Here is a 24,803-nt window from a genome sequence, read left to right on the forward strand (position 1 = left end):
GGCAGGCCCGGAGTAACCAGGTGGGACCTACCAGGCTACAACTTCCCACATCACCCAAAAAACAACGGAATAGGGAATTAAATTAATGCAATGTGTTCTGGTGTCCAGTAGCATGTGTGAGTGTGATAACCATATAGCGGTTAGAACAATTGCGATAATGTGTACCATTTCAAAATACAAAATATAGTGTCTCAAAACCCCTTTTTTAAAATTCAATTATAATCCTTAGTCTTTGACAAGTCACTATATTTTGAAATTAAAAACGGTACACGCTATCACAATTGTTCTAACCGTTCTATGGTTATCACACTCACATTGCATTAATTTAATTCCCCGTTCCGTTTTTTTTTGAGTATATATAGGGGGAATTTGCAAGATCTTGTTGTTTGTGGTTACAACTTCCCACATAGCAAGTCAGTGCTGGAAGTACCATTCAGTAATAGCCTCACTAATGTTAGAAGCTGTTTAGATTACGAGGTGAGAGGGCCTTGGTGTTAGATTAAATATGGGAACTTGTATGCTTCTCTGCACATTAAGACAGAGGAGAATTAAAAAGCGATTTCAATAAGGAGCAACATCCTACAAGCAGTGAAGCTTGGGATATATATTTTTTTAGCAGTATAGACTGGAATAACCAGGCACCGGAGGAGCCAATTGGCCTTTATCTGCCATCATGTAGCATGCCACATGCAACCCTCAGACCAGAGCGGAGGGTAGTGGAAGTAACTTCCCATGTGGCTGCTCCCACCTGGCCTTCCTCAGAAGGCCCCCTCTCCCCAAAGACAAAGTCCCCTTGCTGACTGTCTAAAGTGCCATTTAGCCCAGTGCTGGCCTCTCGGTGCAGAGCTCTCCATGCCAACCTGCAGCAGGGTCTTGCACTCCACTGTAGTGACCTCTCTCTCTCCAATTTCCTCCGTACAGGATGTTCTGGTTGGTGAATCAGGTGCTGGACGTCTTGCACCTGGATCGGACCCCATTCCGGGTGTACGCGGTCTCTGCGCTCCTCCTCCTCCTGCTCCTGCTCCTCTTCCGCGCTCTCCAGCGGCTGGCTGCCTTCCTGCAGCGCTATGCTGCCAACATCAAGCGGCTGCAGTGCTTTCCTGAGCCTCCGCGGCGAAGCTGGATCTTGGGCCACCTGGGACTGGTAGGAGCCCTGCCTGGGATTTGTATGCATGGCTGAGTGCACTGAATACTATTAACCCATGGCAGAAAGCAGCGTGCACTTGGGGAAATCTGTTGCTTTCATGCAAAACGAAAAGATTGCTCCCATGGTCAAAAGATTTGCCTTGAAAGAGAGTTGCACGCAGGGAGGAGCCATTTTCATGGGCATGGAAATGGCCATTTAAAAATTGCCTGCCTACCATGCAGGAGGTTTCCACAAGGATGGCGTGAGGGAGGTGTGTTCATTTTACGTGAATGTCTTCTTTCCATTTTCATAAGTATTAGAGAGGTGCACACCAATGTTTTGCTTTTTTTGGGATTTGCTTTGTCCATTTCTTTTTTGTTTTCAGTTTGGGGAAATGGCATGGCCCGTTTGCTCATGGTCTGCACTGTTTCTTCAAAAGAAGTTACACACAAAATGTTTAACATTTTTCGCTTTGGTGGAAATGAAACAAAACCACTTTCAAAGGCACAGCCCTAATAAGTATGGAGGCAAACTTTCAGTGGGATAGTTTTCCAACTGAACTTGTCCACGTAAGCTTGCTTTGATAATTGGTACAAATTATGTACGTGTTTTGACTTTCTTATGCGGATTGATACAAAATTACTCCTTAAATAAAAGAAAAGGGCCGGGGAGTGCTGTGGTAAACTGACACTGTATCTTCTGCGCTCTGGTTTGCTTGTAAGACGGTGCTGTCGCTCTAGGTCCGGTTCCAGTGACCCTCTGGCTCTTGGCCGCATACCAAGGAGAAAGAATGGGGCACTTGTGCTGTAGCGTAGGTTAGCTGAGCATGGTATGTGAGGCACAAGGTTTTAAAGATGAAAGAATAGCTTTCTTCAATAAAGGAAGTTTATTAATGCGGCATCGAGGCATTTTGTGACCTTGAAGATTAGCTCTGGGTGCAGATTTGCAACCTCACTTCATCATTTTGTGGTCTCACTCTGTAGCCCTGCAGCTTTACTGAGGAAGCTGCAGCCGTCGTGTGGTGTAGTCTGATCTTCTGACTTCATCCTACTGGGGACAAAGTGGGCTGTGGCCTTGCTGCTTTAGTGAGGGAGCAGCCGTTATTATGGGGGCTTCATCGCTAGCCTTTCAGGTTTACTAGGGGAGCAGCAGCCATCTCGGGAGCTCATCTTGAGGCATTTTGACCCCCACACACTGTGGGTTGAGCAGCCATTTTGGAGACCCAGTCTGTAGCCAGTGCAAACCTCCTAGATCTTCGAAGAGGCTCCCAGGCTACATCCTGCCTCCATTACCTGCTTGGTCTCCTGGCTTAGGCAGTGGATCCACATTCAGCAGGACCGTGTGGTGGCTGCTGCTCCTGCAGCCACCTCTTCTCTCCCCATCATGCATTAGTTTAGTTTAAAAAGAGATTGCACCAGATACTGAAGTAGAGAAAGGATGCCCGTGGGTGTGTTAGAATTGATAGAGAGGCAATATTCAAAAGCCATTTAGATGGATGCCTTAGTTATCCATCTAAATGGCAGGTTTTAGTGGATTCAGCTTCTTATCTAGCTGAATAAAAAACAAGCAATCTAAAGAGCATAACTGGGAGGAGTAACTTATCCAGCTTAATTTGTCTGGATAAGTAGCAATATTCAAAATTATCCAGCTAAGGTTTCTGGCTAAATTTAGACCTGCTATTAAGTCTTAGCTGGCTACCTTACCTAGCCGGTTATGTTTGAATATTGACCTCGTAGTGTCTTCTTTCCCTCCCCACCAAGCAAATTCTTGGATTTATAGACAGTTATCCCAATTAAGAGGTTAGGAGGAACATTTATCACAACAAGAATCAATCAGGGACTTAGATAAACAAGGGAGTAACCCAGCCCTTATCAATAGATTAACTGTCGTCCCTTTGTAGGTCATTACCAAACTAACATTCTACAATACATTTCAAAGACTTACATTAGATTAAGCATTTCTAGTCCCTTAGCAACCTTAATTATCTACAAACTCAACAATATTAAGATGCATTCAGCAGTCCAGCAGCGAGATGGAGTGCCACATGTATGATTATCTACCAGTTGGTGAGAGGTTGTATTGTGTGCACTAGCTGCAAAGAGGTCCTGGCTCTCTGAGAACGAGTCCAATCTCTGGAGGATAGCGTGGCAGACCTGGAGGAGCTGAGGCAGACAGAGAGATATATAGAGGAGACCTTCAGGGACAGCATAGTCAAATCCCAATTGCAGTCTGGCAGCTCCTGTGCTACTTTGGAAGTGCAAGGTCACCTGGAAGGAGAGTATCACATGGTGTAGCAGGAAGTGATCCTGTACCTAGGACCTACTCACCAGGTAATGCATTATCCTCTCTCACCAAGGATTTGTAACCAGGAGGGAAAAGTTAGGATGATCAGCATAGTTAATGATTTGATCATTCAGAACATAGCTAGACAGCTAGGTGGCTGGTGGCCGTATCTTTTTTTTAAAAAATCCTTCATGTCAATATAAACTACTACTTGTATCAACTTGCCTAAGATTTGAAACTGGTGGATAATGCCCAGTAATCGAGTGATAGCTTTCAGTAATGGTCTAACATCTGCTGTCTTTAAAAAGTGTGGCATTATGCCATTAGTCAAAGCAGCATTGACAGTTGTTAGCATGGGGTCCAAAAGTCATTCAGGTGAGCTTTTAGCATGCCATGTTAAAATACAAGCAGTAATGAAATGTTTACATTTCTTAAAAGCTATCAGAGAACAATAATTTCATGTACTGTTCCAACAATAAAGTTACAATAAGTGTTACCAGGAATATTAATAGGGAAAAAATGTAAGAGGCAATTAACCAGCCATGCTTCCTACGCCAAGACCAATAGGGACCCCACATCTGCTCCTATTATTTTGTCTGATGTTTTGCAAACAGGTAATTTTCTCCATTGATGCTGTTTCAGCCTCTACAGACCTCCAGTGGTCCATTTTCAGAGTCTGCTTCCAGAAAAAGGCGATGGCAATACGAGCCACATATAAAAATGAAAAATCAAATCGCTTGGCTGTACCAATCAAAGCACCAACCTGTGCCCCCAAGAGACACAATCGAGGAGAAAAGTTAAAGGAATAACCAATTATAGCTTGTATTTCTCGGTACACAGCCCTCAAACTCCATAACCAAAGAACACTCCCACCACATCAATACCATGTCCCCGCCAACAAAGAGTGCTAGAATTACTAAATTTAGAAAAGTGCAAAGGATATCTATAATATCGATGTAATAACGGACATTACATATGGAAAGCTTACGAATCGACCTCCAAATAGCGGACCAGTCAGTTACATCCAGTGTCAAAGATCAGAATTCCATTTTCCAACTAACGTCCTACTCATCATCTCTGAATCATACAACTGCTCATGCAAAGAGCCCTAAAATTGAGAACTGAGCTTAGCCTGCAATGGTTGGAAGAGAATTTATTCCAACCCAGTTTTACTCCATAGTCATGCACAGCCCCACCCCAGGTAGTAGTAAATACAAAACCGGAGTGTGAAGTGGAATATTAAATTCTCCCATGAGGGCCTCAAAAGATTTAAGAGTCTCCTCTCCAAATCTGGCAAAAAACCCCCCCAAAAACCTTAGCCCACATTTTTCCCAATCCTTGGAGTCTGCGGAGAAGATAAGTTGCCATAATAGGTCAGCTGGTGGTGGTATTAGCATAGGCATTGTATAATTTATATTGTGCATGAAGTTATATGCCCCTTAGATCCTAGGATAGTGCGGCATATACTTTTTTTTTTTTTTTTAATTTTTAAATATATATAATTAATGAATGGGGATGACCCAAGAACAACAGGTCATCTGGGTTATAAGAGTCAGAGTGAAGAAACAGGAAGTCAGAAATGGCTAAACTATTGGAAGGCACCTATCCATTCTCATCACAAGGACACCACCATCATTATCCCAGTAAAAAGTGCTGCGTATGGAAGAAAAATCATACATCGGCGAGATCAAAGAAATACACTTAGAATTGCCCTTAAGAAGGCAATGTTCAGTGGCCTGAGCAGAGACTTGAGCCCAGAGTCTCAAAGTGGATTGATGCGCATGAATTCACCTTCAAAATTTGCGGGTGAGCATAGAATCTGGCAAACGTATGTATGTAAATCCTTTCGCCACCCCATGCCCAGAAACGTATCCGCAGAAGCATGTTCTGCATGCACACTTACATGCCTAGACCCCAAATTCATTTTCACAGGGCCACTTACACCGAAACTGGGGGTTCGGCACACAAATCCTTTGGTCTGCTTCAAACCAATAATCACTGTATGCCCACAGTGGGCATAAACGGTGCAGCGTACCTACGGCATTATACTTGCAAAACATTAAACAAACGGCGTCACGAAAGTGGGCTGGGTTTGTGTTTTTCACAGCGATGCTCGCAAAAGGATCGAGGATGGCCTGAAACTCCGAAAGCCACCTTTCTAACTGCCATGATGAGGGCGTAGTTTTTTTGTTTGTTTTGTGAATACTGTTTCCTAACTCTAAGTAAGCCTGCTGCTACATAGCTGAATAAGTCAGAATAAAGCCGGAGAAGTGCTGCTACTTATTCAGATAAATTCCCTTTGTTCATCTAAATAGTGGCGCGGGTGCTATTTAGCTGGAAAGATCCTAATTTAGCCAGATAAGTATGCGCAGGTTTGAATTTTAAATGGATGTGTGAATAGCTTGTATGCGGGTTATTTACCATGCGTAAGTCGGGATTTTGTAACATCCATGCGGCAAGGAACTAACCAGTTTTACCAATTAGGCTTCCGGTTTACCCAGTCCAACCATAAGCTCGTGAAGACTCTCCTGGCTCTTCAGCCTGAAGTCCCCCCCTACCCAGTCATTTTTTTCACTTTTGAGATGCTTACGAACACTTGCACCAGATATTGAGCAAGAGTAAATATACGCCAATAAGAATTATGGACAGCACTGTCACAGGTTTGAAAATAGAAATTATGTGTGTAAATGCTGGCCCTTTTTTTTTTTTTTTTTTTACATGCACAGACTTATCTTGCGGACTCCAATTCAGGCACCTATTTAGCAGTTTTGAAAATGCCGTATATTTGCCTATGCCCTTATGTGTGCCCGCCCGTGCTAACTTTAACGTGCACATCTTCTGGAAATGTACCTCCAAGAGTCCTTTTCCCCCTGCGACAGCTGCTGGAGCCAGGGCGTGTGGCCTCCTGACTAACCTGTGATTAATTCTTTACAGGCCAAGAACACGGAGGAGGGGCTGCAGGCCGTGAACCAGCTCCTCGTTCATTATCCCCAGTCCTGCCTCTGGTGGTTCGGTCCCTTCCTTCCTATAATGCGGCTCTTCCACCCTGTCTGCACTGCCCCTTTAATGCGGGCATCAGGTAGTTTGGTAGTGTGATAGCACACTGAAGTTTATTAATTGCTGTTTCCTTTGTTCTTCTCATCCATTCACCTCAACTCCTAACCACCCCTGTCTCAAATCTATATCTTAGAGTGGCAGGAAGTTATCCTGTAACTAGGTCCCTTCCCTTCAAGTGAGGAATTATCTTCTTGCATCCAAGATGTCTCCCTATGGTGATTTGATAACTGTGGCATGTAGTGACATTCAAAGTAAGGGGATTCATTAAATTCACACCATCACCTTCGCTTCCTTCTCTCCCCACCCTCCTGGCAAAGTTACCATCCCTTCCATCTCCCTTGAATCCCCCCAGCATAATCACCTTCTATTTCCTCTTCCCTTCCATCTGTTGGAGTCATTTTTTGTTACTTTTTACTGAAGATGGATATAGAGGATAGGCCGTATGGATTCAGAGTTTTCACCCAGACACAAACTAGTTTGAAAGCCACAGGCCAACTTCTGATTGACCTCCCGTTTACTGTCATGTACTGTGAAATGTTTATGAACAGGCAAGAGTCTGTTTATTTAGTTATACACTAAGTCTATGATGAGAAAACTAGCAATTAACTTATACTAAAGCCTGAGAGAGAGAATGAAGGCCACACAGCTGTGTCTGAAATCTTATAAGAACTCAGAGGGAGGGAACGCTGTTGCTTTCACAAGCATTTGTAGTGTATAAGGAGAGACAGCGAGAAAGGGAGGGGAAAGAGAGAGCCCTGGATGTGATGGTACGGCTGATCCTTTGGAAATGTAAGCTTTTTATGACTCTGTAGCAATTATTATCTACCATTAAGTCTTCTATCTGATCTGATTTTATTTGTTCTATCCTCCTATTGCTCAAATAAACGTACTCTCTTACCTGGAACCGTGATGTACTGAATCCAAGTTTGTGTGAGGCTCTGTGTATTGGGAATTAGCTCCTGAGTTCAAGCCCCTCAGGTATAATCCCAGTAATTGTGTGTTTATATGATGATAGCCCCCCAGCTCAGAGCCCCTGGGCAGGATGCCAGTGTGCATGATCTGAACATTTCATGTCCTTTTCCCCCCACACATCTCTGGCATTATCACCTTCCTTTTCCCTCTTCCCCACACTCCCCTGGCATAATCATCCCTTTCCTGTCCTCCTCCTTCCATTCCTTGGTATAATCATCCCTTCCCAATCCCCCCTTCTCAGCTTCGCCACTGCAGCATCTACGTACTGGTCTCTGCAGCCTCCCCTTTTGTGGCTGCATTGCCAGCAGTGATAGAAACGAAACGCAGCATGGGACCAGAGCTGACTTGCATGCAGCACGCCGCCCCTCGCACAAGGTGCCTTGGGTAGAGGAGGCCCATGTGCGAGGAGAGGGTGGGGCCAGAGCTGCTGTCTGTGCGCCAACAGGCCCTGCAGTTCTTTGTCCCTTGCACGGGGCTTCCTTTTTACAAGGAGGCCTGTGCTGGAGGAGGGAGCAGGGAATTTCTGAGCTGGCCAGAGCGCACACGCCACATTTCTTTTCTATTGAGCTGTGCTGTCTGGCAGCAGGGAACAGTCAGTAACAGTAGGCTGGGGATTCACTGGCTCCTTCTAAGGCCCTAAGTGCATGCTTCTCTTTGATCATGGAGATGATGATAGCTTGGTCATTTGTCTGCCTGGTGCAAAGCCAGTGGATCTCGCGCGGCACCTACATAGAATTTTAGAGAGTGCTAGGGAGGTGCCCACTGTTGTACATGGGGGTACCAACGGCATAGAAAAGTGCAGGAGGCAGGCTCTGGAAAGCAACTGTAGGAGACTGAAATCCAGAACCTCCAGGGCAGCATTCAAAAAGGCTCCCAGTTCCATGCACAAGACCCCAGAGGCAGGCTGAGCTTCGGCGCCTCAAAGCAATCGAGGCAATGGTGCAGGGAGGCAGATTTTAAACTAGTGTATTAGGGAAAGCCAGCAGGCACTCCGAGAGAACCTCAACGGATATTGTTCAAATAGAGAAATCAGAATTTCCTGACGAAGGAGGTAATAAAAGTTGAGGTAACTCAGAGGGATTTAAATTAAGAGCAGACAAATATAAATGACTCCATATTATCCTAATCAACTGTTTACAACAATCAGCATGTGATTTAGGAATAGAATTAGAGGCTGATAGTCAAATAAATCTAGGTCTAAGTTAGGAACGTATTTGTAGCCAAGCTTCTGATTGAGTCTAGGTTTTCAGCTGAAAATTTAAGTAAATGTAGGCCCGCTATTCGTTTTCCTAGATTTAGAAACATAGAAACATAGAAATGACGGCAGAAGAAGACCGAATGGCCCATCCAGTCTGCCCAGCAAGCCTCACACATCTTTTCTCCCATTCTTATCTGTTACTCTTAGCTCCTTGTTCTATTCCCCTTCCACCCCCACCATTAATGCAGAGAGCAGTGATGGAGCTGCATGCAAGTGAAATATCTAGCTTGATTAGTTAGGGGTAGTAGGGGCAGTAACCGCCGCGATAAGCAAGCTACACCCATGCCTATTTGTTTCACCTAGACTATGTTGTACAGCTCTTGTTGGTTTTTTTTTTTCTTCTCCCCTGCTGTAGAAGCAGAGAGCCATGCTGGATATGCATTGAAAGTGAAGTATCAGGCACATTTGGTTTGGGGTAGTAACCGCCGTAACAAGCCAGCTACTCCTCGCTTTGTGATTGCGAATCCTTTTTTTCTTCACCCCTGTCGTTGAAGCTATGCAGGATATGCGTGAAGCATCAGTTTTTTGTTTTTGTTTTTTTTTTTCCCCCTGCCGTTGTTTGTTGTTTGTTTATTTTTTTTTTTTTTCCCCTGCCGTTGAAGCAGAGAGCTATGCTGGAAATGCGTGATGTATCAGTCTTTCTCCCATGCCGATGCAGCAGAGAATGCATGGAAAGTGAAGTATCAGGCACATTTGGTTTGGGGTAGTATCCGCCGTAACAAGCCAGCTACTCCCCGCGTTTTGAGTGCGAACCCTTTTTCTTCTCCCTTGCCGTTGTAGCAGAGAGCTCTGCTGGATGTGTGAAGTATCAGTTATTCTTCTCCCCTGTCATTGAAGCAGAGAGCTATGCTGTATATGCATTGAAAGTGAAGTATCAGGCATATTTGGTTTGGGGTAGTAACCGCCGTAACAAGCCAGCTACTCCCCTCTTTGTGAGTGCAAATCCTTTTTTCCATTACCTCTTGCTGTTGAAGCTTAGAGCGATGTAGGAGTCACAGTAAGCATGTGTATGTTTATTTAATAAGGGTATTGTGTCAATAGCCATCATTCTGGCGAGTCACCCACTCTTCATTGGCGGCCTCTTGACTTTATGGATCCGCAGTGTTTATCCTACGCCCCTTTGAAGTCTTTCACAGTTCTGGTCTTCACCACTTCCTCCGGAAGGGCATTCCAGGCATCCACCACCCTCTCCGTGAAGAAATACTTCCTGACATTGGTTCTGAATCTTCCTCCCTGGAGCCTCAAATCGTGACCCCTGGTTCTGCTGATTATTTTCTTACGGAAGAGGTTTGTTGTTGTTTTTGGATCATTAAAACCTTTCAAGTATCTGAAAGTCTGTATCATATCACCTCTGCTCCTCCTCTCCTCCAGGGTGTACATATTTAGATTCTTCAATCTCTCCTCGTACGTCATCCTATGAAGATCCTCCACCTTCCTGGTCGCCCTTCTCTGTACCGCTTCCATCTTGTCTTTGTCTTTTTGTAGATACGGTCTCCAGAACTGAACACAGTACTCCAGGTGAGGCCTCACCAAGGACCTGTACAAGGGAATAATCACTTCCCTTTTCTTACTTGATATTCCTCTCTCTATGCAGCCCAGCATTCTTCTGGCTTTTGCTATCGCCTTGTCGCATTGTTTTGCTGTCTTCACATCATTAGACACTATCACCCCAAGGTCCCTCTCCTGCTCCGTGCACATCAGCCTTTCCCCCCCCATCGAGTACAGTTCATTCGGATTTCCACTCCCCATATGCATGACTTTGCACTTCTTGGCATTGAATCTCAGCTGCCATATCTTCGACCACTCTTCCAGTTTCCTTAGATCCCGTCTCATTCTCTCCACTCCTTCCGGCGTGTCCACTCTGTTGCAGATCTTAGTGTCATCCGCAAAAAGACAAACCTTACCTTCTATCCCGTCCGCAATGTCGCTCACAAAGATATTGAACAGGACCGGTCCCAACACCGATCCTTGCGGCACACCACTTAAAACCGCTCTCTCTTCAGAGAAGGCTCCATTTACCATCACACATTGTTTTCTGTCCGTCAACCAATTTGCAATCCAGGTCACCACCTCGGCACTCACTCCCAAGTTTCTCGTTTTATTCACCAGTCTCCTGTGCGGAACCGTATCAAAAGCTTTGCTGAAATCCAAGTAGATGACATCTAGTGCTCTTCCTTGATCCAATTCCTTGGTTACCCAGTCAAAAAAGTCGATCAAATTTGTCTGACAGGATCTTCCCCTGGTGAATCCATGCTGCCTCTGGTCCATCAATTCTCCAGACTGTAGATAGTTCACTATTCTCTCTTTCAGCAGTGACTCCATTACTTTTCCCACCACCGAAGTGAGGCTAACCGGTCTGTAGTTGCCTGCCTCTTCCCTGTTCCCACTCTTGTGAAGCGGGACCACCACCGCTCTTCTCCAATCACTCGGCACCACTCCCGTTTCTAGGGATCTATTGAACAGGTCACACAGCGGACCCGCCAGAACATCTCTGAGCTCCCTCAATATCCTTGGATGAATCCCATCAGGCCCCATGGCTTTGTCCACTTTCAGGTTCTTTAGTTCTTCCCACACATTTTCTACTGTAAAAGGATTTTCATCTATTCCCCTTCCCTCCAGTTTCTTGTTGTTTAGAGATGGTCCTTCTCCAGGGTCTTCTTTAGTGAACACCACCAATTCCCATCTCTCCTGGGTTTGCTGCCCTGTCCTGAAAATCAGTGCTAGGCTCCTAAACTTGTTTTCCCCGCCCTTGCAATCGCCCTAAATTTAGTACATTTTCAGCATGGCCAAATGTTAGGTCCTTAAACCCTTTGAAAAGTAGCCCCTTACTTTTCTGAAGTCTGAAATGTAAGACTGGAGTTGTAGGTATGTCTAGTGCTAAAGGAAGATGTAAGCACCTTAGAGACTTGGTGGAAAGAGGAGAACCAATGGGACACTGATAGCAGGCACCAAAATAGATTGAAATGCCAGGACAGATGGAATTGGAGTGGTAATGGGGGGGGGGGGGGGGGCTAGTGGGACAGCCAGAGAGTCAAGGAGGATAAAAGTTAATCGGGAAATGAACTGCACTCTGGAATCTCTAGAGAGAGAAATTCCATGTGACAGGGGAAGAGTAGAACTCTGAACTCTCTGCCAGAACCCTTATCCGTACTCTCATCCCCTCCCGTTAAGATTATTGCGATCCAGTTCTCCCAGTGAGCCATCTTTCTCCAGTACATTCCATCCAAAATTCAGCTGCACGACTTGACTTTCATCAGTCACTAAACCCAGATGACCCCTCTTCTCAAGTCACTCCGTTGGCTTCCTCTCCGTTCCCACACACTGTTCAAGCTCCTCTTACTCACCTACAAGAGCCTTCCCTCTGCAGCTCCTCACTACCCCTCCTCCTTGTGCACGTCGCTCATCAGGTAGGGTCACTCCTATCTATGCCCTTCTCCTCTACCACCAATTCCCATCTCTCTGCTTTCCTCCTGGCCGCAACATAGGCTTGGAATAGACTTCCTGAGCTGCTGCGTCATGCTCCTTCTCTTGCCTTATTTAAATCCAGTCTAAAACCCACCTTTTTTTTTTTTTTTTTTGAGGTTGCTTTTAAAACTTAACTGCTGATTGTCCCGCTGACAGCCTCATTCATTTTTAACCATTGTCTAAAAGGAAATTCCCAAAGTCTCTTTTGCCCTGTATGATCATCTTGAGTAAATTGTAAGCCCTACTGAGCAGGGACTTTCTGGTCTGTGTTTTTGTACAGCACTGAAGCTGTAGAGTAGCGCCATGGAAGGGTTGTGTAGTAGTAGTTCTCCTCCAATCTGTCAGACGGGGAACATTCTGTACATTTTGCTGACACCATGTCAGCATCCCGAGTCTTAAGCTGTGGGGTCCGTCCCCCCAAGGCTCCATACCATCACCAGTGCTCTTCAGCATGTACCTGAAACCACTGGCACAGCCGATCCAAACCTTTGACAAACAAGCGTTAGTCAGATGATGTCCAGCTCCTACCACCAATGGCCCCAGACCTGCAAACAGCTAGAAATAACCCATGCATGTGCCTGACAGCCATGCAAGAATTGACAAAGAACAGACGACCCCCTGCAACAGATCATTCACAGGAGCAGCCTCCGCCCTCTGGAACTCCCTTCTAGAAGCACGAGCATATTTTAGGAAGCAAAGAAGTTTGGATCTTCTGGCATGCTTTAAATGACCAACCCAGAAAACTAAGATGCTAAACTGTCTGGCATCACCTCACATGCCATAAATGCGCTGCTGCAAACTAACTGTTGGATGATTTACTGTATTCCCTGAGTTGGCTACTAGTATCCGCTCTATCGGGCCAATACAGTAAAAACGCGGGAGAGCGGGCGAACGCCCCCTCTCCCGGCACACGCACAGGCCACTCTCCTGTGCGCGCGATACAGTATCTTAATTTATTTAAATTAGGCCCGGCGGTAAAAAGAGGCGCTAGGGACACTAGCGCGTCCCTAGCGCCTCTTTTTTTTTTTAAGGAAGCGGCGGCTGTCAGCGAGCTTGACAGCCGACGCTCAATTTTGCCGGCGTCAGTTCTCAAGCCCGCTGACAGCCACGGGCTCGGAAACCGGAAAAATTGAGCATCCGGTTTTCGACCCGACAGCCGCGGGCCCATTTTAAATTTATTTTTTTTTAAATTTTTTTAACTTTCGGGACCTGTGACTTAATATCGCATGATATTAAGTCGGAGGGTGCACAGAAAAGCAGTTTTTAGTTTTTACTGTTTTTTCTGTGCACTTTCCCGGTGCCCGGAGAAATTAGCGCCTACCTTTTGGGTAGGCGCTAATTTCTGAAAGCAAAATGTGCGGCTTGGCTGCACATTTTGCTTTCTGAATCGCGCGGGAATAACTAATAGGGCCATCAGCAGTAAGGGGTAATAGCGCGTCCAAATGCCGGCTAACAGTGTGCTCCGACGGAGCGCACTGTACTGTATCAGCCCGTATGTTAGCAGAGCATAGTCTCAACTGGTGTTGATCTATGAAATCTAACGCTAAGACACACCTATTTAATCCCAAATTTGAATGTGATTGTTGCTTTTTATACTTTCTGTTATCTTGCAGCTGCAATTAGCCTTTGTTTATCTGCTGCTAGTCTACTGTACTGTAAATTGCTTTGAGTGAATTTTGTATTCAGAAAGGTAGGCAATAAGCCCTAATAAATAAAAATAAATACCCTATGAGCCAGTTAGATCCTTATACTCAATGGCAACAACTTACTATTCCTGCCCCTCCATTGATTAGGCCAGAAAGCAAATGACTTTCAGGGCCTTTGTTATGGAACCCACCTCCTTTAGAGATTCACATGGAAGCACAAAGTCCATGAAGTTTAGGAAAGCAGTAAAAGCAAGGCTTCTCTTAATCAGTCTTTTAAAGACGAGTTGCAGGACAACTTATTTTAACTAGTGACTGCAATCTTGGTCTCTAGATTAACTTGTTCTATTTTTGATAGCATTTATTTTTATATTGTTCTTTGATTTGTATGATGCTTTTTGTTTGTATTTTTTTCTTGTTTTAGTATTGTAAGCCACAGTGTTATTGTAGAGAAGTGGGATAGCAAATAAACATATGCAGCTCCAGTAATGACTTGCTCACAGTGATAGCTGGAGTGAAAAGCAGTAAAACACTCCGACTCCTCCTCCATCCTTGGAGCAGCAACCAGAGGCTGGAAGAATGGCTTCATGTTATCCCAGTCTCTCCTCTTCTGCACTACACCGCCTGTCAGTGCATAGGCCGCACCCATGGATGCATGCAGGCTGATGCAACGTCATGCGCGTAAAACACGTGCGTACATCCACCTCTCCTGGGCGCTGGATGCAATGCGCAAATGAGCTGCCCCCCTAAAAGGGACACGCGACGGGTAACTTGTGTGTCCCGAGTGCTCCTGAGTAGGCGCCCAGGAGAAGTGGCTGTGGGTCCACAACAGCCTGGCTGGAGCTCCCTCCCCACCCAGGCCACATTTGGTCAGCTGCATGCCTGCTTCGGGGGTTCGGTAATCCTTCATGCATCAGATGAGAGGACCCCAGGATTCAGAAACAGAACTCAATGTGCTGGAGCACTACTCCACAAGCGCCACAGTTCATGGCGGCATTCATGTAGTCCTCCATGTGGACCGGTTTAAAGTTCCTGAAGCAGGATAAGATTAATTCCTGGAAAATAATATATGTGCGTATGCTGAGAAGAGCTCCATGTTTGTCAAAAGGCAGCTATAGACCATGGGAGCATTCACTGTCTGGGAGTACTTCTGGCCCACAGCCGTGGCATCAGTTTTCAAAGGGGGAAAGGTTCCCTTTAAAAATTGAAATGGAAAGAGCACCAGCACTTCTCTTTTCTGCAGGTACTTTTTTCAGGTCGAATTTCTGTGGATGCTTTTTAAAATTTAAGGTGGTAAATTTTCAAAACCATTTACATGTGTACAATGCAGTTTTATGCACATAAACGGATTTTTTTTTTTTAAACTTCCCATGGGGCTGCAAACGCTACAATATGCACGGAAGCAATTTTGTGCATCCTTGAGGCATTGTGGGGGGAACCGTTGACATGTATACTTTGGGTATGCATGCACACGCTCACCTGCTCCTAAACAGGCCTAAACGTGTGTGCCTGTCATGGTAGGGTTCCCCGGTTCAAGCTCAGAACATGAAGGCTGAAGTCCGTCTTTGCAGGCAGGTTCCAGCCTTACCCAGGCTGCGATGTTAGGCATGCCAGAACTGATCCAGTACACCTTTGCGGATGTGCGTAGATGTCCGCATATCCAGGTGAGGCAATCTTCACAGGCCCCAGCCTAGCTGCTGAGTAGTATACCAACTTTCCTTCCGCCTGAGAACACACAGGAGGCGTTGCTGGAATGTATGTTAACTTTTCCAGATATTTCCTTGGCCGCTGTAGATTGGTTTGCTGGATTTTTTTTTTTTTTGCTAACATTCCTTGGTCTTTTGTTGTCTGCCTCAGATTAAGAACACAGAGGAAGGTTTGCTGGTGGTGAATGGACTGGTGAAATCCTACATTTATATGTGCTCCTGGTGGCTTAGCATCTTTTACCCCATAATACGGATCTTCCATCCTGATTTCACCAAATCCCTTTTCCAGGCTTCAGGTAGACACAGGTTCCTCAACATCCCCCCCCCCCCCCAAGCTTTCACCGCTTGTCTGGTCGGCTTCAGTCTGCTACTGCCTCTTCGTCTCTAGAGCCGTGATGTGCTAGTGCTCACCGTCCCTTGGGAGCTGTGATAGGTTTGGAAACCCCCTCACCCCACCCAGGCAGCTGAGGTGTGCTACCGTCTTCCCCTTCAGGGAGCTGTGATATACTAGTCTCCCTCCCTACCCCTCGCCAATTTCCCCATCACACCCGCAGAACACTATAATATCTCTTTACCATACCTGGGAACTCTCCAGATTTAGCCCAGAGAGTCAGAGAATTTGCATCAATTGCCAGATCTCCAGGGAAACCCTAAGAAAGCTCCAGGCCTCTCTGTTTACAGCTGTAGCCACCCCATCTCCTCTTCAGCCTGGAGCTACAGCGCACACAGTTCAGCCTGCCGCTGTGATTCCAGGCACTGAGACTTACAGGGGGCATGCGAGCAAAGAGAGGGCTGGAGGAAGGGGAAGAATGCGAGGGGGTCATCCCTGCAGAGAGGAAAAGCAGTGGCGTTGGTAGCGAGAGCGTGTGGAGTAGCAGGGAGGGGGTGTAACATGTTATTCCTTCCTCCCTCTCTGCTAATCAGCAGCAATCTCAGTGTGAGGATGACTCAAAAGGTCCCGGTTATGGTTTTCACTCAAGCTGTGATGCTCCACCTTCTCGGGGAAGGGAGAGGGGAAAATGCATTTAAAGGGTGAGCTCCAGCCTGCTGTCCACTACAAGGCCCCGGAAGCATGAGTCAGGAATCCAGCCCAGCATCTGACGGAATGACAGCAAATGAAAGACGAGAGTGGCCAAAGAGGATCTGAGCCAAGAGTCTAGCTCAGCATTGGAGGGAGTGACAGGAGGCGAGAGAGAGGAATGAGGCCAAAGAAAGCAGTGAGCTAAGAGAGCTTCCCCGCATCTGGAAGGGAGAGTTACACGAGAAGAAGTGGGCTCGGGGTCCATTGCACCATCTGTAAACGTTGGGGGCAGTGTTAGCGCTCTGTGATGGGCTGCAAGGGTGATGGGGAGAGGTGGAGAAGAGTTACTGCGACCTTTGCATTCGCTGGACACTGTCTCTGATGGGTTGAAGGGATGGAGAGAGGTGGGAGGTGGCGAGTGATGGCTCACAAAAGCTGGGGCTTGAAAAATAGGCGAACGTACTCCCGCTCAGGTGAGCTGATTTTTCAGTGCTAGTGAGAACCGGGAAAACACCCCTTCCATCAGCAAGAGGCATCAACACCGTGGAGCTGCAGGGAATACCCCCACACTCCCCACCACCACTGTAAGGAAGTTGTGGAGAAGAGAGAAAGCATCTTCCCCACTGTTGAGAGGAAGTAGAAGAATGAGGCCTTGGGGAACACCCTCATCTACAGGAAGCAGGGACCTGAGCTGCAACAGCTCCCACAATGGCCCCAGCAGCATTATGTGATCTGGGAGGGCGGAAAGAGATGAGTGGGGGGCGGGCGCTGGAGGAGGAGAAAGGAAGGGTTGCACATTCCAGGGGTGAAATTCACTCACAATGTACTCCCCCCCCCCCCCGAGCAAATCCAAATCTGAGGTCGGCAAGTGCGTTTTGTCCCTGGTGAGTAAGTCAGGGACACTGAGTTTTGGATGTTCCAGGCAAATGTTACCTTGGTTTGATGTGGTGAAGGGCTGTGGATGTTTGGTGGTGGGGGGGAGGAGGTTTTACTAACAACTTTGCAGTGTTATTTTGTGGTATGGGAAAAGATTGGGAGCATGAGGGAGTATTACTGGGAGCTTTGCATGTAATGGGCAGTGTTAGCTTTCTCTGATGGGGTGGGTGCTCGGAGAAGGAAGATGTACGTTTTGGGGTTGGGAGTCATGGGTATTGGCATAGTGCAGTGATATTCACGCCCAGCCTGCGGGGGGCTGCCAACAGGTTTTTCAGGATATCCCGAATGAATATGCAGGAAATAGATTTGCATACTCACTGCCTCCAGTGTATGCAAATTTAGGGATGTTGGGTTAGAGAAGGCTGAGGTGTTGGGCGAGGGGGTGTGATAGTGTAGGGCAGCCCCAGGCTTCAGTGCGAAGGGCCAGAGTACAGAAGATCACCTTGACTCTGACTTTCAACCAAAGAGCACATTATCTTACACAAAAACAGAAAGACAGCAAATGCTGCTTACCTCGGCAGCTCTACATCAAAAAGTCAGACATAGCATAGTCCCTAAAGCTTCCTCCTCCCATTCTGGGTCCCCTCCCTTCTTCCTGAACTTGAGCTTTTATTCCTGTGGCCTGGATTCCCCCCCCCCCCCGATGCTGGATAACTGGTCCCAGTCCTGTAAGCTGTTCTGAGGTTCTTCACGGGGGGGGGGGGGGGGGGGGGGTATTTGTGATGGGAGACGTAAGTAGTGAGAGAAGGGGATGTTAGATGATACAGTATTATAGGACAAATGTTTACAGTCTGTGCCTATCAGCTTATAGCTTGAAAACAGGACCCCTTGCTACGCTACATCCATGCCATGTATTTCATGCACGCTGTATGGCTCTTACACAACAGGTGTCTATAACTATAGCTGTGATGGGGATGTAACTGCCTGGCTTTTGGCTGTAGCTGTGTAACACTTAACAGTATAATATGGAGCTATAACCATCTGTATGCAACGTAATACTGTAATTATGTGACACTAACTATATTTAACAAGGGGCTATAACTGTACATAACATGGCTGTAACTGTGGAACACATGACTAATTATGTATGATGTGACTACATAACAATCTCTTTACTTGTAACACAGTATATGACTGCTGTTAAAGACCAAACAATGCAGCCAGTCTGCCCAATTGAGGCTCATCCTCTCTTGGTAGATGTGCATATACAAATCCCAAATGCAACCCAAGGCCAACTCCCCACCCAGCCTCTCAACCCTACTCTCACATCTATCCCAAGCATGGCCAAGCCCATCACAGTGTTGGTGTCACAGACATACTTATCTCTGTGACCCCTAGCCCTTCCCCACCATTCTCCCTCCCATCACCACACATTCATTGCTACCACAAGATATTCTCAACTGTTCCCTCTTTCTTAAGTCCTCTGGAGCCACCCAAACTCTGGCGCTCCTATTCCCCAGAATAGATAGTTTTTTTTCATCTGCCTCCACGCAACATTCAGGAAGTTTGTCTTCAGGAGCATGGCAGAAGCCCAGCAATGCTCAAGCTCCCGGAGAGCCTTGTTAGAGGCATACAAAAGAGGTAGCAGTAGGAATGGGAGCAAGAACAGGCACTGAAGTGACATAACCAGACTCTAGACATGGACTCAATATCATGTGCAGGGGAATGTAACCCAGTTACTGGCATAGTATGATCCAGAACAAGGACATGGCCCACACTATACAAGACACATAAACTAACTCTTGACTAACCCGTTGTGACGAGTGGATGTAATTGTGCCTGTCAGGTGAATGAAACACATGGCTAATTCTATGGGCCGTGAGACATGGTAGCTATATGTGATCTGTGGCTATACTTGTGGGTGATGTGACATGGCTGGGTTGTAAGTGTATATGACTAACTCTGTATGATCCATACATATAACTGTTCACAGCCGCTGTTGCCCCCAAGGATGAGCTGTTCTACGGCTTCCTCAGGCCATGGCTGGGTAAGTGCATACTTTTGTGTACGCACACACACAAGATCGGTGTCGCTTTCTCTGCTGTCTCACTTTCTGCCTTGTGCGACGTTGCAGCTCGGTGGCTCGCTTCCTGATTTGGGAGATGCTTCTGCTCTCTGCTCTCTCTCAGGGGTGGGGGGGGTTTCCCTGGGGATGCTGTGACCATGTCTCTGCGCTCTCCTTTCTTTCAGGAGATGGACTGCTGCTCAGCCGTGGGGCAAAGTGGGGCAAGCATCGTCGCTTGCTGACCCCAGCATTTCACTTTGATATCCTGAAGTACTATGTGAAGATCTTTAAACAAAGCACGGATATCATGCATGTGAGTTTTGATAGGCCTCTACTGTTATGCCTGGGACCCTCGATCCGTGTTTCACGCATGGAAATGCATTTGAAATTTACCCCTTAACTTCCACCTGCTGCTTAGATGTCCGGCAAGGTCCTCCACCAGTTCATCACGGTCTGTCTGTGGTTTAACTAGGGTTGTGCATCGGGTCCCATTTTGAATATGGCTGCAGCCGGCTCCGAGGCTGGTGCTATTCTGTTGTGTGACCATATAGATAGCATGAGATAGTTATGTTGGGGGGGGGGGGGGGGTAAACGTTTACATTTTGGCAGCAGGGGTAAGGGGGAACACAACCCCCTTTGTTTCCTTTTTTTTGTTTTCACTTCAGTATTGATTTCTGTTCAAGTAAATGAAGCAAACATCCAAGAAAATGCAAACTACTCAACAAACCCGTAACCGTCAGAGCTCCAGTTTTAACTGCTTGGAATATTTTGTGCTCTCTGCACATTTGGTCACCGTAATCTTTGCTCCCTCTTCCAGATTGTTAATGAATAGGTTAAAGAATCCCACTCCCAGTCCAGATCTCAAGGGCACTCAACTATTTACCTCTCTACTGGAAAACCTGCTCTCTCTCTCTTTTATCTTTTAATAGGTTACCAATCCACCACGGGATATTGCCTCCTATCCCCATGACTTTTTCGTTTCCTGAGCTCTCTCTCAGGAGGAACTGTCTTAAATGCCATTTCGAAATTCAAATACACTCTGTCAACCATATCACCCACCTCCGCATGCTTATTTGCACCTTGAAAGAATTCTAAGAGGTTAGGAAGACACGACTTTCCTTTTGTTAAATCCATGCTGGCTCTTCTCCATCAAGACGCATTTCTCCATAGGACCAATAAGTTTCTTCTTAACCATTTGCTTCCACCATTTTGCCTGGTCCCTATGTCATGCTCCTTAGTCTGTAATTATCTGGATCGTCCTGGAGCCTTTTTTTTTTTTTTTTTTTTTAATTAGCAATCTTAAAGTGCAGTGGCAGATTGGAATGAAAGTTTACGGCTCACTAGTGGTAGGTCTGAAATGCTTTTGCGTTCCTTTAGAACTCTGAATTTGATATCGCCACAAAGACTAAAGCAAACAATGAATTTAGTTTTCTGCGGTGGCCTTATTCTCCACGAGCACCTCTTTTACCCTTTGGTCATCGTCATCTAATGGCCCAACTAACACACTCTCAGCATGGCCTTTTTTTTTTTTTAAACACATTTTATTTAACAAATGGTGTACACACCTAAGAACACAGACTTCATACATAATAATGTATCTGGTAAAATAGTTAAAACAGCCAAAATATTCATATACACAAATCAATTTCCAATCCCTTCTGAAGATAATAACCAACCCCATCAAAGTACTCCAGTATAACAACATCAATCCAAGTACGTCCATACTCCCTTATAGTTCCCCCAAATTTGATTATATTTATCCAATTTTCCCCGAAGGGAATCCATATTTTTTTCAATGAGAGCAATATCTGTTTTCAATGAGTGCCATTTAAAGATGTTAGGAGTCCCAGAATAATGCTATTGTATGTCAGGCATCATGGATACAATGAGTAATCAGCGCCATATCCTTGCCTCCCAAGTTTACATTGACATCTCACCAATAACCGAACAAACCCAAACAAGGTGTTAGCGAGATCTTTGATTTACTTATCAATCTAACCTGTCTCTTGACATCATCCCAACAAGAAGATATCAAAGGACACAACCACCACATGTGCATATATATATGTGCCCTCCTCTCCGCAACCCCACCAACAAAATGGAAAAGCAGAAACAGAGAACACTGTAAAAAAAAAAAAAAAAAAAAAAGTAGGGTATCTATTGTTAAATACCCTATGTAATAACTTAACCATGAGATCTACCACCTTAGCACAAATAGAAATAGTGTGCTGCCTCCCATATTACATCCCAATCAGTATCATCTAATGCAAGTTATAGATCCTCATTCCATTTTTCTGTCAAGGAGATCATCCTTCCTGCAATGTTATTCTTATCAGTTATGTCATTATACATACAATTTCTAGGACGCCCTTCAACCGAGGGATCACTTAAACCGTTCCAAAGAGCTCGGATTGTAGGGAGCCCAGGCCTCACCTCTTAATCTGTGAAACGAATTCCTCAACCGTAAATAAGCTGTTAGAGTGAGGATCCAAATCAGTCCTCAACTACTTCCGTAAATGACCTTATTTTCCTCCTATTCGATAACTGCAAAACATATCACAGTCCATTCGCTTGCCAATTGGCAATAGATGGATAAAAAGAACAATAAGAAATGTAGGGATTTTTTTTTTTGCCAACGGCATGCTTGGTGACAGATCTGTCTGAGATATCCCCATATACTTAATCACTCTCTTCCATATCTTCACTGTGTGGGCAATAATCAGATTCCCACAGAGAATCCTTCTAACCAAAACTGATGACAAAGATAATGTTAATAAGGGAAGATCAATTCCCTCCATTTGGGCTCTATCTGATGCCATGTCAAACCAATCCCATAGACATACCAGTCGTGACGCCCAATAAGAACACTGGAGACCTGGTAAACCCATGCCCCCCTGAGATTTAGACATACAGAGGATTGATAATCTAATCCAATCCTCCCCACCTAACCATTTTTACTATCAAAGGTGGATTGAGAGATCCAGCAGAGAATATGCTGGAAAAGATATAATAATTTGGGAAGTGCACACATTTTTATTAAATTAATCCTTCCTGACCAAGAAATACGAAGATCTTAAAATCCCGGCCCTTTCCCACCCTCACTTTGGCGTGCGCCTGGCCATATACGTGCATACTTCGCAGCTTTATAAAAACCGCGTTGCTCACGCGCGGCCCATCTATGCGCATAATCGGCCATTTTTTGTAAGAACGACGCTTTTGAAAAGCTACCTCTCAGGTTTTTAAGAGTTCTAACACACAGGGAGTATAACAATTCAACCTCCAATGTTCTCTCACAACACAATTTGTGTTCCTCTAGCAGAGGAGGCAGCTTGTGTTGATCCCATCAACTGGGTACAGACTGAGTGTTGGCTGAAAAATCCTCCAGACCTGCCTGGGACCTCTGACTATTTCTTTCTGGTTAGAAGTTTCTTCAGAGACCATAGGCTGGCAATTTTTTTTTTTTTCCCCTCTGAGGAGGTTGCTGCTGTTCTTATCGCATGCCAGCTCCTTCTCATTTACCTTTCTATTTCACTGGTTCACTGAACGACACACTGAATCAGTAGTGAAGACAGACAGAAGCACAAAAAAACCACCTCGGGCCAGGTTGGCACTGGGGGATCCAGCAAACTACAGCCCAGCCATGGAGCTGTAGCTCTCCCAGGTACAGAGAAGTGGAAAAGGAAGCTCTAACGTCAGGCTAACTGAGAGAGGCCCCTGAATATCCTGGCTATCTGGTTAACTTTGCTAGCCAGCTGGTGGCTGAAAATGGATGTTCTTCAACTGCCGGCACGCTGTTCTACAAATCTGTGGCACCAAAAAAATCCCAAAGCCTTTGCAAGCGCTCTCTACTTGTCTGTCTTTTGATTTTGCTTCTACTCTCTAACATTTTACTCTGTATGCTTAATGGGAACATGAATGTATTTTTCAGTAGTTTTGCTTTTTTAAAGATTTATGTTAATGCGCCTGTTTAAAGTTGAGTGAAATGTTTTTCTCATTTGTAGAAGTTTATATAACAATTTAAAATATTTACACATGCAAGTCTTGTTCCTTAGTTGACCAAACATGTTTTACGGGTCAGCATGGTCCATTAGCTGAAATCGCACACAGGAAGATGGCCCGGCAATAGTATTATATGAGTTCTGATTATGCCCCTTTCCTTTCTAGGCTAAGTGGCATAAACTGGCATCAGGGGGCACAATCTCCCTGGACATGTTTGAACACATCAGTCTGATGACCCTGGACAGCCTCCTAAAATGCACATTCAGTTACAACAGTGACTGCCAAGAGTAAGTAATAAGAGCAAAAAGGGGGCATTGGAGGCTGAGCACTAAGCTCTGAGGAGAGAGACCTAGTGGTTACAGCAGCGGGTTAGGAACCAGGAGACCAGGGTTCAAATCCCGCTCCTTGTGACCTTGGACAAGTCACTTTACCCTCTGTTATCTCAGGTACAAACTTAGATTGTAAGCCCTCTGGGGATAGGGAAAATACCTACAGTACCTGAATGTAATCCACTCTGAAGTGATGAAGAAAAGTGGAATATAAATCAAATTAAAAAAGAGAGAGAGATGTTTGAGCATTACATTCGGGAGGTCTCACCATGAACCGAGGGGCTGGCGTAATAAAACCCATGCAAACTTTTAGCATGGCTTATACTAGATCCAGGTGCAATAAGCTAATTACATGCAAATACTCAATGAGTAAAAAAACAAACAAACCCCAAAACTGTAAATGGAAAACACTTTTTTTTTTTTTAACTCTTAGACCATTTGCATGCCAATCGGTGCTAGAATTCTCTTTAAAAAAAAACAAAAAACTGTCTTGGCAAGCACTGGTGCACAATCCTCTTTCCCACCGCCAGCCAAGTTACCAAAAAAAAGCACTTCCCTCCCACGCTAAGAAAAGAAGTTGGAGCCCTCAGTCAGGGCACCTAAGCGCCAGCTCCTGGGGGAACCTGCCTGAGCTGCTGTCAGTACTGGCACAGCTCTAAGCTGCACCCAGATTTAATATTCCATTTCCTCGTTGCTTCAGTGGCCACTCATTGGGCCCTCCGCTGTCTGTGAAAGGACCAATCCCCAATTTTCAGAAACAACCTGTGCACATAAAACCTGACCGAGGTTCCTGGCCCCAGAACTCTAACATGATCCACCTCCCAACTAGGAGTTTACGCTTTCAGCACCGAGAAGCCATGCGCCCGGCCTGCGCACCTCTCTGCCTTGGTGGGTAACAGCCAGTGCCTTCGTTGGCTTGGGCTTTACGTGCGAGGGCACTAACCAAAGCGCACATTCCTTGCTGCATCTGGAGTGAAGTTTGCGCACAGAACTGTGCGCTATA

The 24,803-nt window shown here is 45.6% G+C and overlaps 1 protein-coding gene and 1 long non-coding RNA gene across 8 annotated transcripts in view; one reads left to right on the forward strand and one right to left on the reverse strand.

The window, feature by feature from the left end:
* Nucleotides 1-24,803, forward strand: part of LOC115080634 (cytochrome P450 4F22) — a 71,107-nt gene that overhangs the window by 18,433 nt on the left and 27,871 nt on the right. For 3 of the 6 annotated variants that reach the window (XM_029584938.1, XM_029584939.1, XM_029584937.1), the window contains exons 2-6: nucleotides 922-1,144; nucleotides 15,662-15,806; nucleotides 19,401-19,454; nucleotides 19,658-19,785; nucleotides 23,637-23,758. In XM_029584938.1, coding sequence (XP_029440798.1) covers nucleotides 923-1,144; nucleotides 15,662-15,806; nucleotides 19,401-19,454; nucleotides 19,658-19,785; nucleotides 23,637-23,758 — 671 coding nt within the window. In that variant the 5' untranslated portion in view covers nucleotide 922. Of the gene's footprint in view, nucleotides 1-921; nucleotides 1,145-6,343; nucleotides 6,489-15,661; nucleotides 15,807-19,400; nucleotides 19,455-19,657; nucleotides 19,786-23,636; nucleotides 23,759-24,803 lie in introns of those variants that run through there. The other 3 variants (XM_029584940.1, XM_029584941.1, XM_029584942.1) reach the window with 3 other exon arrangements.
* LOC115080653 overlaps nucleotides 1-24,803 on the reverse strand; it is a 54,152-nt gene that overhangs the window by 9,617 nt on the left and 19,732 nt on the right. The gene's annotated exons all lie outside the window — the stretch shown is intronic.

The sequence above is a fragment of the Rhinatrema bivittatum genome, chromosome 19, assembly GCF_901001135.1.
Source record: "Rhinatrema bivittatum chromosome 19, aRhiBiv1.1, whole genome shotgun sequence".
Taxonomy (NCBI): Eukaryota; Metazoa; Chordata; class Amphibia; order Gymnophiona; family Rhinatrematidae; genus Rhinatrema; species Rhinatrema bivittatum.